The sequence below is a fragment of the Coregonus lavaretus genome (genome assembly GCF_964263955.1).
Source record: "Coregonus lavaretus genome assembly, chromosome: 30".
Classification (NCBI taxonomy): Eukaryota; Metazoa; Chordata; class Actinopteri; order Salmoniformes; family Salmonidae; genus Coregonus; species Coregonus lavaretus.
In genome coordinates, this window is record NC_140017.1 from 7,346,977 (window position 1) to 7,363,290 (window position 16,314).

Here is a 16,314-nt window from a genome sequence, read left to right on the forward strand (position 1 = left end):
TTTTCTATGGGGTTGAGATCTGGAGACTGGCTAGGCCACTCCAGGACCCTGAAATGCTTCTTACGAAGCCACTCCTTCGTTGTCCGGGCGGTGTGTTTGGGATCATTGTCATGCTGAAAGACCCAGCCACGTTTCATCTTCAATGCCCTTGCTGATGGAAGGAGGTTTTCACTCAAAATCTCACGATACATGGCCCCATTCATTCTTTCCTTTACACGGATCAGTCGTCCTGGTCCCTTTGCAGAAAAACAGCCCCAAAGCATGATGTTTCCACCCCCATGCTTCACAGTAGGTATGGTTTTCTTTGGATGCAACTCAACATTCTTTGTCCTCCAAACACGAGTTGAGTTTTTACCAAAAAGTTATATTTTGGTTTCATCTGACCACATGACATTCTCCCAATCCTCTTCTGGATCATCCAAATGCACTCTAGCAAACTTCAGACGGGCCTGGACATGTACTGGCTTAAGCAGGGGGACACGTCTGGCACTGCAGGATTTGAGTCCCTGGCGGCGTAGTGTGTTACTGATGGTAGGCTTTGTTACTTTGGTCCCAGCTCTCTGCAGGTCATTCACTAGGTCCCCCCGTGTGGTTCTGGGATTTTTGCTCACCGTTCTTGTGATCATTTTGACCCCACGGGGTGAGATCTTGCGTGGAGCCCCAGATCGAGGGAGATTATCAGTGGTCTTGTATGTCTTCCATTTCCTAATAATTGCTCCCACAGTTGATTTCTTCAAACCAAGCTGCTTACCTATTGCAGATTCAGTCTTCCCAGCCTGGTGCAGGTCTACAATTTTGTTTCTGGTGTCCTTTGACAGCTCTTTGGTCTTGGCCATAGTGGAGTTTGGAGTGTGACTGTTTGAGGTTGTGGACAGGTGTCTTTTATACTGATAACAAGTTCAAACAGGTGCCATTAATACAGGTAACGAGTGGAGGACAGAGGAGCCTCTTAAAGAAGTTACAGATCTGTGAGAGCCAGAAATCTTGCTTGTTTCTAGGTGACCAAATACTTATTTTCCACCATAATTTGCAAATAAATTCATTAAAAATCCTACAATGTGATTTTCTGGGGGAAAAAATCTCAATTTGTCTGTCATAGTTGACGTGTACCTATGATGAAAATTACAGGCCTCATCTTTTTAAGTGGGAGAACTTGCACAATTGGTGGCTGACTAAATACTTTTTCCCCCCACTGTATATGGGGGTAGTGAATATACTGTGGGGTCCAAACGTAGCACTGTGTTACCTGAGACTCAAACACTCTTTTCTCTGGTTTCCAGGAGGTCCCGTTCCCGGTCGAGGAGTCCATATTACCGATACTAAACATACCGATTGGACCCACCAAACCCCCACAACCCTCCTCACCCCCTCCTCTGCCTACTCTTCCAGTGAAGAGATGAGAGAGAAAAGGAGAGAAGGGAGGGATGATGTGCTGAATGGAAGAGGAGTGGGAGAGAGAGACTGAATGAGAGTGAGGTAGAGATGGATTGGGAGATGGAGAGAGGAAAATGGAAGAGCTGAATTGGAGGCCGGAGATTGAGTTGAGTGACAGATTTGGAAGTTGTTATTGCTGACAGCTTGTCACATTTGGCCACATTTTAGTATCTCAGTAATTCTGCTACATATTATCTCCTTTATGATGACCTTAACTTGCTTTTTCTCCTCCATCTCTGGGTGCTCTTTCGATCTTTCCCCATGCCCCGCCCCCTCATCTCTCTCTCGGAGAAGAGTATGTTGGCATCACTGTCTATCACATGAATAGGATGTAAAAGAATCAGATTGAAATTTTACCTTAATCTGTGTACATAATTTTATTTGATTACAAATGAGTAAACGTTGATGAAATCCTGAGGGGGTGTATAGCCCCATGTGTGAATATGAAAAATAATTGATTACTAACTTTTTGTATGCCATGCCCCCAACCACTCACCCTGTGAATTGAGACTTGTTTGAGTATTTTTTGTTTTAGTCCAAATATGATCAGATATCAAACTGAGAATCTAAATAAAATGCACAAAAGTATCTGATGTTGATCTATTGGTTTGGTGTGTCTTTACTTGAACGTTATCATCTCTCATACATGCATTATAAATGTCCCCAAGTCATAACTGCAACACTTCACTAGTGAGGCTTTGAGACAAGAAGCAAAGTGTCTTGCCAAACACTTGATTAAAGTTGTTTGGGGTTATATTAAAGTCGGGGACCAAACAAACCAGTAGTTTGGTTATTGTAGCTAAGATGCATTACTGTTTAGCCTTTACAATTATAGAGTATAATGCATTTTTCGAAATGATTGTCTTATCCTACTGGTAAGATCAACTAGGTAAGTGATGAGTGTGAATGCTGACACCTTATGTTGTCAGCATTTATAGTCTTCCCACGGGGGGCCAGTATGAAAAAAAAGAATGTATGCACTAACTAACTGTCGCTCTGGATCAGAGCGTCTGCTAAATGACGTAAATGTACTACCCTACTTCTAAGTTATCTTTAAACAGGCCACTTTTAGCCAGCAGGTGGCGCCAAACATCTTGTTTCGTCAACCTACCTTTTACACATTTTTCAGCATGTGTTACATTGTCAAACGTGCTGGTTACATTGTTACAGCTAGCCATTTACAATGTTTCACAACATACTTGTTAGCGCTATTGTCTCCTAATCTGTCTGAATCATTTCCCAACCAAGATAGGCTAACGCCTAGGCAACTTAGTTTGGCTTTGTAAAAGTTTAAGGTCAGGCCTATGGGTTTTCCCCGCCAGTGAGTAACAAAAGGAGAAACGAACAGACCGTTTACTTTGGTTTCGAAATCAGCCGGACAGCAAAACACCTGTCTTAAGCGACCTTGTTAAAGCCACTTCCTCCTCACCCACATCCTTAACAGGCAGCTATAACCAGTAGGCTGCATATAGGCTAGGGGTGCAAGGAGGAAGTGGCTGTGCAGCTGTAAGTCCTATTGTTGCCTCCCATCATCCCATGTATTCTGCTAAATGCATTTTAATATCATTGCATGAAATGGGCCACTAATATTGATTGCTTATAGAAGCCAACCCAGTCTAGACTGTGATGACACCATTGCAGGAGGACTGTGTGTGTATTATTATGTTTTTAGTTTTACTATCATTGTGGGGACCAGAAGTCCGCACAAGGATAGTAAAACCAGGAACATTAGGATAAGTGGAGACTTGCTGGTCCCCACAAGAAAAAATGCTATTTTAGGGTTAGGGGTTATGGAAAATATGATTTTGAATTGGAATAAATTGTTTACAAGGATAGTAAAACAAAGTGTGTGTGACATTGTGTAGAGGGCGGGGTCGGGGTCGGAGTAGTATAGTGGCGGGCGGCGCCTAACATGTTGCCCCCTGCCCCTTCTTTCCTCTGCTGCGGGTCTGGTAGCCTGAACTTGAACACTGGCTGGTACACAGCGAGTCACGACAACGTCCCGTCCGTGCCATAGAGCTACACAGTAATTTGGTCAAGGCTATTCTTATCAACTTGATCAATAAAGTTAGATAGATTCCGATCAAGAGTGTGGATACACGGGTCGAACCTTGCCTGGTGTAATTAAACAGAATGTCCAGACGCAAACAAGGCAGCCGACCGCAACACCTGAGTGCAATTCAAGGTAAGCTGAGAGAGGCTATGGCCATAGTTTACTAATAAGAGGTTGCCAATATGCATGCTATGTATTTCATATACGATGTATTAATGTTAAACTTTGTTTTTTTGGGTTGTATCAGTCAGGCTATGTGGGTATGCGCACCTTGACATTGAAGTTGAATCATTGATAAAAGTTGATTAAATATATTTTTCTAAAGAGCTGATTATATATAGGCTACACTCAGTTGTGCGACAAATGCAGTTAAAATCAATGAAATGTGTTCATAGGCTACACATAAAAGGTAGCTTTAAGCATAGGTAATCAATATACATTTATTTTGCTCTGGGTTCTAAAAAGGGGACACGGCGTTCTACTTTATTTCCTTACTGGCCCGGTATCTTTTTTCTAGTTTTTCTTTGTGTCTTGGCTGTGGAGGCTGTTTGAATTATCTCTTATTTTGCCAACATGAGCGCTTCATTGTGGGGCAGACCGCGTGTTCTAGACACTGTACCCGTGTGACAAGGCAAGAGAGAGGAGAGGATATAGTCTGCCCTCACAAAAACTCCACTGACCTCTTCCATCTCAGTTTCATCAAAATATATCCTAGATACCCCCATACACTTGTGTATAGGCCTATGTAGGCGATCATAAAGATCTATAGTTTGGTATCAAAGTGATACAGGCTCTGGTTAAACCATGGGTTCTTTGATGAGATCGTTTTTCTTCCCCCGGGCACTGAGGGCAGGCGTTGACAAAAACACTGAAAAATGCTCTGAAACAACATCTCTTTCTCTGTTCCCCCAACGAAGACCAGTAGAGCGTGCCTAGTTTGACCACACGCCTTGACTCTGCAATGGTGTGCGTGCAACCGCGCCTAGCTTGTCTGCACGAACAGTGAGCAGCACTGAAACAGGAAAGGTGACATTTTTGAGTAACCACCGGTGAGCTACTCAGCGCAACTGTACTGTCTGTACCTGTCATGTACTCGGCCTAGTCCGGGCAGGTGAAGCCGGTCCAAACTTTAAGGTGTGTACATGACCGTATTGACTCACTCCCTCCCTCCACTCTTTTATCGAGTTGTGAGGACCAGTCAAACAACTGTCTAGAACAACTCAACCTGACCAACGGTCATTAACCGTCCTTGCCTTTGGCTGAGTCTACATGGGTCATAAATGAGTCATGCACATTTTCTTTTGTAGCCTACATTTATGGCACTGATGAGAGAGACAATTTCAGACTACATCCTGGAGAGGTGCTTAAATCTAAATCACACATTTCATTTGAGTAGTCTCATGTTAGACTCATAACTCTCTTAATGATAAATGGTTAATTTGGCCTCAAGCCCTGATTGACTCTGAACATCTTCATGTCATGGCCACTCACTTTCTCACTGAGAAACAGGTCAGTTCCTTGCCTAGTTGCTGCTCTCACTTGAGTTGTTGTTGATGATGATTGTGAATGTGTTTACAGGTGTGAACGTTTTTTTTTATTCTCCAGGCCTTGGTAATGCTATAATTTAAAAATATATATTTGTACTCACAACACCAATAGAGACAGGAAGCAATGGTGTCAGTGAAGACATGCCACTATGCAGCCTGCCATCAGTGAAAGGAGCTGTCAAAGGGTTAGTTAGGGGGAAGTGGTCAGTATCAGCTGACCGGAATAGCCTGACCGCCTCTGTAGCGCCACCAAGCATGTGAGGTGGAATGGCTCAGCATCGAAAGTAGCACTTTAAAAAAAACAGGGAGGGGTTATTTCAGCAGTTGCCTAATCAACATGGTGTCTGACCACCCACTGTCTCCCTGTTGTTGTAAGATCTTACAGGATGACATGAAGGACATAATATACAAGTTCTTTGTCATTTCTATTTTCTTAAATGTTCCTGTTGATTCTCTTCATCTTCCTCTCTCTGTCTTCACCACCTTTCCCCATATCACTCCCCTGCCCAAATTTCTGTTTCACTCTTCCCCTCTTCTTTCTCTCACTCGTCTCTCTCATCTTCTCTCAGATGCCCCTGAGCCCTGGGACGCTGCCACTCCTTCGTCATTGGAGGAGAGGGGGTCCCTTCCCCAGGTCAGAGGTCTTGAGGAGGGTCGTGACCTGCTGACCTGTGGGCAGTGCGACCAGGCCTTCCCTCTCGCCCACATCGTGGCCTTCATCCAGCACAAACAGGGGGGCTGCCGCTCCCGGAATCACGCCCCCGACACCCACACCCCTCCCTCCCCAGCCAACCGGACACAGCGACGCGGTGCTGTCACTCAGGTAGAGGCTGGGTTCGTGGAGCTGAGGAGAGTGACGGACAGGTCCAGAGGGGAGGAGCATAATGTGAAGATGGAGCCTAACAGAACAGGTGAGTGCCGGCAGGTCGCTAATTAGTGACTTTTTTTTTTATTTCCTGCTTTTGTTTTGTTGTTTTCTTCTCTCTCCCCCCCACTTCTAACAACTGTCCCCCCCAGTCCAGCTCATTAGCTGAGCGTTGCTGTGCTGCAGAGGCCTCGGTGAGTTAGCGACGCGCTGGGTAATTGTGTGGAAAGGATAGGCAGCAGTGTTTTGAGGCCACAGGGAGCCCCTGAGGACTCCAGTGCACCTGAGCTCCCCTCCATCTCCTTGACTCTGTCTCTCTCAGGTGAAGTGGCCAGGTAAACATGTAGGGCAGGGCAGGGCACAGTGCTCTCTGGCCACGCAATAACATGGCCTGCACTCACTGGAGGACTGGCTGTGCTGAGCTGAGAGGGTCAATGAGATAGTGTCACAACAGGCTGCAGTGTGGTCATACTTCATTACAACACGTCTAAAACGATAATGTCACCATCGTTCTGATGTGTTTGCATGGCTTCTCAGTGCAGGTGTACGGTGTCCAACAGATGGGCATCCCCAATCATCTGCATTTTGATAGTAGATAGTTGAGTGATACTTCCTCCCCTTGTCTCCTCACCGTCATCTTTACAGTGATGGGAGGAATGGAGACAAGTGAAGAACACCAACTTATGACTATTGAGATGCACCCATGGTTTCCTTCCTTGTCTCTCCTACGTAAGAGGCTTTCTACTGGGCATCTGAAGCAGAACTATGGAGGCAGTAAAAGGGGGCCTAAACTCACAGTATGTAAAGGTCATGTATTTAGACGTGAACAAGCAAGTTTTCATCATGTCTGTCTGAACCATAGAAATAGAATCTCTAGATTCTATTTACAGTATATGGTCTGAATGACTCTGATTAGTTGAGCGTTAGGGCGGCAGGTAGCCTAGCTGTGAGAGCATTGAGCTAGTAACCGAAAGGTCGCTTGTTTGAATACTCAAGCCGATCAGGTGAAAAATCTGTCGATGGGCCCATGAGCAAGGCACTTAACCCTCATTTGCAACAGGGGCGCCAAACTTCTATGGCTGACCCTGTAAAACAACACATTTCACTGCACCTATCCAGTGTATGTGACAATAAAATATATGTTTTCATGTTTTGTTCATATGCTTATTGAGACCCTTACATATACACACGCACTCTTTCTCTCATACACACAGCCACTTGCACTTCCTTCCTATGTGTAACGCTCAGGGGACTGCTGCATGCTCTGTTTCCGTCTGTCCACATCTTTCTCTCGTTTTTCACTTTCGGTCTCTTCTCTTGCTGCCTGTTTTTCATGTTCTCTCTCTCTCTCTCTCTCTTTCTTCCTCTCTCTCTCTCTCAACCGCTCTCTGTCTCTATCTCTCGGTCTCTCGCTACCTGTTTTACATGTTCTCTCTGTCTAACTCACTCTCTGTTTATCGCTCTCTCTAGCTGCTTTTTAAAATGTTCTCTCTCTCTCCCGGTGTAAGTTTTCTCTTCTCCGTGCCCACAGGCTTACACAACAGAGCTACCCACATGCACTACCCAAGAGCTGTACCGTATCTCCACCAAGCAAAGCAAGATTACTTTTAATTAGACTTTTAATAACGAAATTAGTCACTGGTGCATGAAAACGTGTATCTAATGTCGATCACTAGTTTTTAGAATTTAGATTTGTCCTTTAAAATGTTAGGAGGTATTTGTGGAAAGACCCCTGGTTGAAATGTGTTGAACTGTTGATATGTATGTCACAGGATGTCAGTTAGATTTTTGTCATACTGTATGATGTGGTGCTAAGTTTAAGCTATATTGTATGTTAAAAACCCAGTGCAGTCAAAAACGTGATATTCCTGGGTTTTATATATATTTCCACACTGACGTTGGAATAATACTGTGATATTTTGAAAATGATGACAATGCCCTATTAGTGTGAGAGCTGTTTTTAAAAAGACCTCCTGAAATTTCAGCCTGTTTTGGTGGGATGGAGTTTTGGTGACATCACCAGGCAGTAAATTAGTTAATGGACCAATAAGAGTTCCAAACCTCTCTGCCAATAACAGCTAGTTTTCAGTTTTCCCCTCCCTACTCAGACCACTCCCAGACAGTGCTCTTCGCTAAGAAGCTATTTGTGTTTCTTTTTGACCATTTTAATTGAAAACAATCACAGTAAGGCACTACATTTTTACCCAGAAAAGATTTGATATTCAAATAAAAACATCTGCATTGGACCTTTTAAGTAACTCAAGTTAAATGTTTTGTATGTGGAATGCTATGAATTGATACAGTACTTTATGCGCTACGTGTTGTGGGTCTATCTGACCGTGGGAAGGAGAGTGAATATGCAGTAGTGGTGCGTGGGTAAAATCACTGGGGAAGCCAAGCCAAGCCAAGTGTTGTGATAATTGCATTGTTTGCTCTATAACCTGTTCGTTCATATGCCTTGACACCGTGATATATAGGCTTAAGGCCAAGACAATAAGAAGACAGTGGCAGAATAAATTCAACCACACCTTTGTTTCATCACAAAACCGGAGAGCAACCTCTGTCCGGTGAAGTCCACAAAACATATTGCATGTAACAAACAGTTACATGACCTATAGCATGGTCAAGCAAGTTAATGTTATCGACATTTTCGGACTACTAAACAACTATTGATTTAGAACCACGGAGAGTTACCGCAAGTTGCAAAGAAAACAGGAGCTGCCTCCACTATTCCAGCACCATTTCAACTTCAACATCATCAAATCACCTATGCTATGACAACTAAAAGATACCAAAAACGTTTTAGTCCAATCAACGTAAGCTAAATATGATGTGGCTGTCCATGGCTCTCTCTCTCTGTGTGTGTGTGCGTGCGTGCATTCAAGTAGAAAAAAACATATTGACTCTCCCTACATGTAGAGAAACGCCAATGGCATCCTCTCATGTTGACGAAACGGTCTATGACTCAGTCATACAGTACACGCATGAATTATTTGTTGACCTAGGCTACTTGGCTAAAATGCTTGCTCACTAGCCTAACTTCCTTTCATGGGAATCAATGCGCCAGGCCAGCTAGTTAACATTAGCCTACTATATCTAGCTACATATCGAACTTCCATCCTCTCAGGCCAGGGTAACAATGTATGAATTTATGGTTGGATCAGAATCGCCTTTATAATCATTAGCCAGTACGGAAAATTAAGTAAAACCACAAGTCCAAATCCCTATCTCCATCCATGGCTAATTTAGGAAAGGGCCCATTTTAGCTAGCTAGCTAGCCAACGGAGGACAACAACAAGATACAAGAATTCACGTTTTTTTCTGTCAATGACGTTTTGCTCTCGATGTGATGTGATTGGAGTGAAGCCCAATCCAAACTGGCTTCCCTTGAGTTTTTTTGTATGCGCCAGGACCATTCACAGCTGAGCACACTCAGTTTAACTCAACGCTGATTGGCTATTATTTTATACTTTTTTTTTTATCAAGGGAGGCTTAATGCTCACTGGCTTCTCTTGCATTCAATGCTACAGGCGGTAACAATGTCATACTATGTTTGACCAGACAGCATCAGATAGATGGGCTACACATACAGAGACAGAGGGGCGCTGTTTCGCTCGCTCGGATGCTTTCTCCGGTGAGATACTGTACATTCAGCTTCTTGCGAATTGAAGGAAAATTATGAAACACAGATGAAATATTAATTATTTTATATTTTTCTTGGGACATTTTTTGTGGAAGCCTGGCTTCCCTTGGCATGTGAATATGTCTGCTTGAGGAAGATGACTCAGTGAAAGAGAAATCATCCCCACAACGGATAGGTGTCCCTTCACACTAGTATATGTGTGTATGTGATGGAGAATGGAAGAACGTGATGGATTATTATGCCGTGTTATGCTCTCATTTATTTTTATTTATTCTACTTGTTTGTTTTTTCTCATCTCTAACATTATTCCCCCCCCCCCATCTTCAACAGACTCTCGCTTGCCCTCTTTCAATCTCCCCACACACTCTTTTCTCCTCCCTCTCCCTCGGGAGAGGAGATTCTGCCTGCTGCTCGTTAGTGCTCCTAGCCAATCTGCATTTTTAATTAGCAGTTATTGCTTCTGCTTAATATTCAAGTGCTACCCCGGGCCAAATGGGAATCCTTACAAAAAAGATAGAGGGGGAAAGAAAGAGCGAATGAGAAACCGGCTGGGTATTGTGTTTCACTCCAGGACCCCGAGACAAAAGCCCCCCCTCGGGGAGAGATTTGGAGGGTTAGGGGGACAGAGGAGTGGGAGGATGGGTCTGAAGTACAATCCAAGGGGTGACATATTTTTGTGTTGTTTCTCGACCCGCTACATCCTTCTTTTTGATCTTTCTCCTGCTTTCCTTCGCTTTTTTTTGTTGCACTCTCTTCACCCCACTCTTCATAAATATACCAACTTCTCTGCTACTCTACTCATCACTTCAGGCTAAGTTAAAGGATGTGTCCACCACATCTCCTATTCTCTCCAGGCAGAGGGAGAGGGAGAAAGGGAGAGGGAGAAAAATAGTTTCTTTCTTTTTCATCTTTTCTCTCTTCCCCCTCCAGTAAAATACAGAAGGACTTTGACTTCAGGAAACATGAAAGAGGCTTATACCAGAGTCGGCTTTGAACCTTTACAAAAAATAGAACTGTTTTCCCCCTCAATTTGAGGATCTTCTTTCCAATTTAGATTTATGCAGAAAGGCCTCATTTGTCAAGCAGGCTGAGTCAGTCCCTGATTTACATAAAGCCTTCGTTTTCTTGGTTCCGCTAATTAGCAATTTGCAACTTAATTGGAGAGTGGCTCTCGGTTAAGAGACAAAGCTAACCACATTTTAAAAAAATTCTCCAGATGTACTTGACTATCCATCTCCCCTTTCTGCTGGCCTCAGTCTCTGTCGTTCATCTCTCGCCTACTTCTGGTCCAATCAACAGCCTTCGCTATCTCTGTGTCCCTCTCTCCTTGTCTTCTGTCTCAGGAAGGAAGAGAGGCAGGAAGAATGCATTTTTTAAAGTATTTGAACCTCCGACTACCTTGTCCTGTAGACCTGACCCAGAGAATGTTAAGCATCTTCCATCTTGTTGTAGTCACTCACTCTTCACTGACTAAACTAAACCAGAGTGCCTTTTTGTGCTGTGTTCCTTTTGTATTCTCCAGTATTCTGCTATCACAGCCTAGCTACCCACAATAGTTCCTACTGTCTGATATGTGCTGTTTTAATAAAACCTATTGAGATCCCATACATTTTTCAGGTCAAGAAAATGTTTCTGCTACTGCCTTTTGACTTGCTTACTAACTGTTTGTGTTGTTTCTGTAGCAGAAGAGCCATCCTGCTTCACCTGCCAGCTGTGTGAGTGTGTGTTTCCCTCTGCCTGGGCCCTGCTCCAACACGCCCAGCACACACACTCCTTCAGTATCTACCAGGAGGACGGCGAGAAGGATGAGGAGGAGAACATGGGAAGAGGGGGTCACCAGCACTCCAAACCTGCAGCCACCTTGGATCCCTGTCAACTGAGCCACACCCTGGCCACCGCCTTCCACCCTTCCGTTCTGCGTCTGCCCCGCATCTTCCGTCCACGGCAGAACCACAGGCCAGCTTCTCAGGCCAGCTCCACCCCTTCCTCCAGAGAACGACAGGCCCTCAACTTCTGTCTGAGAGAGCTGGCGGAGGGCAGTAACACCACCGCTGGAGGTCTGGTCCCCTCTCCATCGACATCCCCCCCGGCCGCCTCTTCCTTCACCCAGTGCGGGCCCATCCAGGCGGGGTATCCATGTGAGCTGTGTGGCCAGGGCTTCCAGTCCCTACGCAGCCTGTCAGCCCACCGGAGGACCCACGCATGTGAGCGGCCCTACCACTGTGGCTTGTGTGACCAGGCCTTCGCCCAGAGTGGTCAGCTGGCTCGCCACATGAGGAGTCACCGCAGAGAGACAGGCGTGGGTGGAGGAGGGGGCTACGAGGGGGTGGAGGTGGGGCTGTTAGGGGAGGATGAGGGGGGTCGGCAGGGGATGAGAGGGAGGTTTGTAATGCAGGGGGCAGGAGAGGGGGTGTTGAGTGGAGAACCAGGGGTGAGGGAGACCTCTGAGTTGGACCTATCCCTGTCCAAGCATCACTCCCCAGGCTCTGGACTGATCCTGCTCTCCTCCCAGCCTGGAGGTCCAGACATGAGCCTGCTCAGGCTGTTCCAACCCCAGGGAGAGGTGGTGGAGGATGAGGTGGAGGGACAAGAGGAGCCCCAGCATGCGTACCCCTGCGCCAGCCCCTCAGAGGGGTCACTTGAAAGCGGAGAGACGGGGGGCAGCGGGGAGAGTGGCATCGCCAGCGGAAACTGCACCCCCAAACGGCCGGAGAGGGAGGAGAGGGCTCAGGTGGTGGGGGAGTGGGAAATCGAGAAGGACGGAGAGATGGCGGGTAGAGAGAAGGAGTGGCTTACAGGCGGGAACAGCGAGGTGGTCCAGGAGTGGCAGAGGGTGAACGAACGGAGGGGAGGAGGAGGAAACCGCGTCATCAGCAGTAACAGTGGTAACAACGATGGGGGGTCAGGGAAGAAGAAGAAGGAGGAGGCCTGTGAGTACTGTGGGAAACAGTTCCGGAACAGCAGCAACCTGACAGTGCACCGGCGCAGCCACACGGGAGAACGACCCTACCAGTGCGGCCTGTGCAGCTACGCATGTGCCCAGAGCTCCAAACTCACACGCCACATGAAGACCCACGGTGCCCACGGAACCCGCGCCCCGTTCCTGTGCCAGCTGTGTGGGGTGCCCTTCACTGTGTACGCCACCCTGGAGAAACACCTGAAGAAGGTGCACGGGCTAAGCCATGCCAGCGTCGGGACATACACCCAGGCCAGCGCAGCTGATGCCATCTGGGCCCTTGGCAAAATGGAGGACGGGGTGGTCATCAAGATGGAGGAGGATGACGCCTGCACGGACCAGACAGAAAGCAACATGGCTGCAATGGAGGAGATGGGAGTGGAGGCAGAGGAGAACCAGAAAGAGGAGGTGGATGGTACTGTGAGCCCAGCCATAGTGGAGGATAGTGTGGGTGAGCTTCCTACTGAAGGCAGTGCGGACGTGGGCTTGGCATAAACTACTGGTCCACCACATTCGTCATATCACACTTTTGTACACTGACTAAGACATTCAAAAGCACTGGTTTGGACTCTCAATCATACCAACCACTTTGACCAATATAAATATCCATATAATTGTAATGAACCTTTCCTAGCACTCAACTGGGGATCAATTCAAACTGGATTCTAGGTACCAACCCTGCTCTCCTCTTAATTCCCTATATGTGCAATGCTGAGGTACATCACATCTCGCCAGAGCTGACAATTAGCATATGCAAATCCACCTACTTAGACCACAGCACAAAACCCATACATGCAATGGAAAGGTGGAGGGCAAACAGGACTTGAGAACAGAAAGTCAACCACCACAGTCCACCAGAACACAGGAAGTTGATCACCATGCACCAACAGAATATAGGAAGTGGACACAAGTGGTTAATTGATTTGGTTCACTCACTCAATATATATTTTTTATATCTAGTGGCAAGAGATTGCGACGATAGTGAGGCTTTCATATCCTGTTCTGTTGCTTTGGTGACGACTGGCATGGTGGTTGTCTCACTCTGGACAAATTAATAACTAGTTGTTTGGACGGAGACGGGATCAAAGGGGAAACAAACCCAAACATAGGTTGCCTGCAGTCTCCTTTTTAAATGTGCTTTTATGTCACAACACTTGCCACTTAATGTAAAGTTCACGAGGCCCAGCAAGGTTGTGTTGTTCCTCTCTGTGTATGGATCTTATTTTTATAAATGTGTATAAGTCTCATCTGCTGATGTTTTCCTTGCTTAGCTCCTATGCATAAAAAAACTGCAATTTAACTTCAGATGAAACGGGTGTGAATTTATTTCCTTTTGTATTTGATAATGGGGGGGGGGGGGGGGGGGGTCTTTTTCTTTCCTTTGTTTACATTCATAAAAAAACGCTGAACAGCTTGAAGCTTACGTATGCATGTTTTGCTGCCATTTGAAATGTTTTGTTCTGTTCTTTTCTTTTGCCTGTGTTTTTGAATTTGTCTTTATTTATGAGCACTGCATGTTAGTGTTTGGCAAATAAAAAGTATATCTACCGCTAAACTACAGGGTGGAGAGCTACAGTAAATGGCTTGTTGATAGGTGGGAGAGTTTTGTGGGTAACACCAAATGAGCACTTGTGTATGTTTACTGTGTGTGTATACAGGGGAATTCTTTGGTAACACTTGACTTGAACCTTCGGTCAAATGTCTAACTAATTACATCCAAAACATGACATAAGTCATAAGCAAGCTGTTTTATGTGCATGGAAAGTGAGCCTATGCCAAACACAATGATGCAAGCAGCGGAAAGCAAGATAACTGTGGCTAACCTTTAGCTACATTTGCCATTGTGACAGAGAACATGGTTTGAGTGAAGTATCACCAACTATTTTGTGACTACTGTGATTTACATGATCATTATTGATGTCTATATACACTGATGGCAGGGAACCATGATTTTCAGACACTTTGAAAAAACAATTCTATGCTTTGTGTATGAAATTTAGTGATTGGGTAAAATGTGAATGATTGATGGACATGAGCGGAGTATACTTGTTTAGGGACCAATGTTATGTACGTAGAATGGCACTCCTCCTACATGTAGATGTCGTTGCCATTGTTCTCATCAATTGACTGTATGCTGTATGCATCTAACTCACTTTCCCAGCATTCCTGGTTTTCGCTGTCTGTGCTGACTGCAATGAGGTTAACTATGCCACTGTCTTTGTAAACTTGACACCATTTTGTAATTGACCTGGTTATGAGGAGTCTCATTAAAGAATTGAGGCAAAGCGATCTCTCTGTGTGTGTGCGTTTCGGTCTCTCAAAGTGTAGGAATGGCCAACACGCTCCTGAAAGACAAAGGCAACAACATCAGACGGATGTAAACAAGCATAGAGTGTCCCTCATCCATTGCTGTGACATTAAACATTCATAGCTCATGATGACTGGAGTCAGTCCACAGAGAAACGACCCACATAGATCAAACACCAACCGAAAGAGTTTCTAAAAAGGCAGTGACGGGACTCAATCTGTAGGCCAGTTGAACTTGTAGTATGGTTATGAAGGCTACATATCCAGGGAATTGGGATGGTACAGGGGCAAGCTGGAAGGTTTCTAGGGGAAGCGGGTACTCGGTGCCAGGGGGTTGAGCTCGCGTTGTAATTGCTGACTGCATTTTAGGGGCAGAAAAACCCCTGCGCCAGCATCCTATAGCCTTAGCCCTGCCCCCTCTAATGAGAAGGCAGCTCTATGATCCCTATAGCTCATTAACAGCAAGTGTTTTTAATGAGTTTTCAGCAGGGTGGATGGAAGGGGGGGGGGGGGGGGGGGGGGGGGCACCAGATGCACACACGCCCCCACCACCAGTTTCTATTGTGCAGTGGAGAATAAGGAACCAAAGCCATTCACTGGACCAGACCCAGAGGAGTTGGTCCGCTCTTCTCCCCAAAGAGGGAGAGAGGGCAGGTACCGCACAGGTGTACCCCTTGGAACCAGGGCAGGTACGCTACGTGGGCACTCCTGCACCATTTGGTGTCCGTATGGACCCAATTACGTAAGGTAAGGGGATACACAGCAGTGGATTCCTGCCAGCCACCTCCAGTCCACACCTCTGTACTGGAGCAACAATGACCAACCCCGGCCCTGCGCCATTCACACCGGTCAGCCAATCACCTCTCTGGACTTTATCAGACACAGGCCGTCCGCCAATAGAGCAGGGCAGGGTAGGGTGCGGGGGAAATCATCAGCTGACCGTGTGTGTGTCTGACCAGGGCCCAGCCCTGGGGCGGCGGTGGCATGGACTTTGAGATCTAATAGCCGTGTCTCAGCTCTACAGAGAAGGCTTTTGTTGGGCCAGGACAGGGAGAGGGGTTATAGGAGGACGGGCTCATTGTAATGGCTGGAATGGAGTTAATGGAACGGAGTCAAACACATCAAACACATGGAAACCTTGTGTTTGACTCTGTTCCATTTACTCCAGCCATTACAATGAGCATGTCCTCCTATAACTCTTCCCACCAACCTCCTCTGGTTTGAAACTTTTGGAACATTTCATATGTCTCTCCTGCAGTAAAATGGCCAGAAAGCCATCAGGGTTGTGCAAGAGCTTTGTGTGTGTGTGTGTGTGTGTGTGTGTGTGTGTGTGTACAAAATACTTCCAGCTGAACCAATTGAAGTGTCGACAGAGCTAGCAGCACAGTCATGGTTACCTCCCCTGCTGTATGGCCATGCAGTCATGGGATTCATTCATGATATTGTCTTTGACTCTTATTATTAGTATAATCTCAAGGGGTAAACAGGGACGCACTGTCGTATCGATAA

General features: G+C 45.9%; 2 protein-coding genes across 5 annotated transcripts in view; both read left to right on the plus strand.

The window, feature by feature from the left end:
- clasrp (CLK4-associating serine/arginine rich protein) overlaps positions 1 to 2,033 on the plus strand; it is a 28,151-nt gene extending 26,118 nt beyond the window's left edge. For all 4 annotated transcript variants that reach the window (XR_014610243.1, XR_014610244.1, XR_014610245.1 and 1 more), the window contains exon 21: positions 1,281 to 2,033. Coding sequence is in view for 1 of the 4 variants with exons in the window: in XM_084147498.1 (XP_084003624.1) it covers positions 1,281 to 1,323 (43 nt within the window). In the remaining 3 variants the exon portion in view is untranslated. The remainder of the gene's footprint in view (positions 1 to 1,280) is intronic.
- A 1,355-nt stretch (positions 2,034 to 3,388) lies between these two features.
- On the plus strand, positions 3,389 to 14,786 carry znf296 (zinc finger protein 296). Its single transcript, XM_084147494.1, has 3 exons — positions 3,389 to 3,619; positions 5,604 to 5,945; positions 11,225 to 14,786. The coding sequence occupies exons 1-3, from the start codon at positions 3,568 to 3,570 to the stop codon at positions 12,991 to 12,993; spliced, it is 2,163 nt and encodes a 720-aa protein (XP_084003620.1). The 5' UTR covers positions 3,389 to 3,567; the 3' UTR covers positions 12,994 to 14,786.
- The last annotated feature ends 1,528 nt before the right edge of the window (positions 14,787 to 16,314 follow it).

Coding starts and splice junctions, on each gene's coding strand:
- znf296 (XM_084147494.1), top strand. CDS start 3,568: ATGTCCAGACGCAAACAAGGCAGCCGACCGCAACACCTGAGTGCAATT. Junction 3,620..5,603: donor ACACCTGAGTGCAATTCAAG/GTAAGCTGAGAG, acceptor ATCTTCTCTCAG/ATGCCCCTGAGCCCTGGGAC. Junction 5,946..11,224: donor GATGGAGCCTAACAGAACAG/GTGAGTGCCGGC, acceptor TTGTTTCTGTAG/CAGAAGAGCCATCCTGCTTC.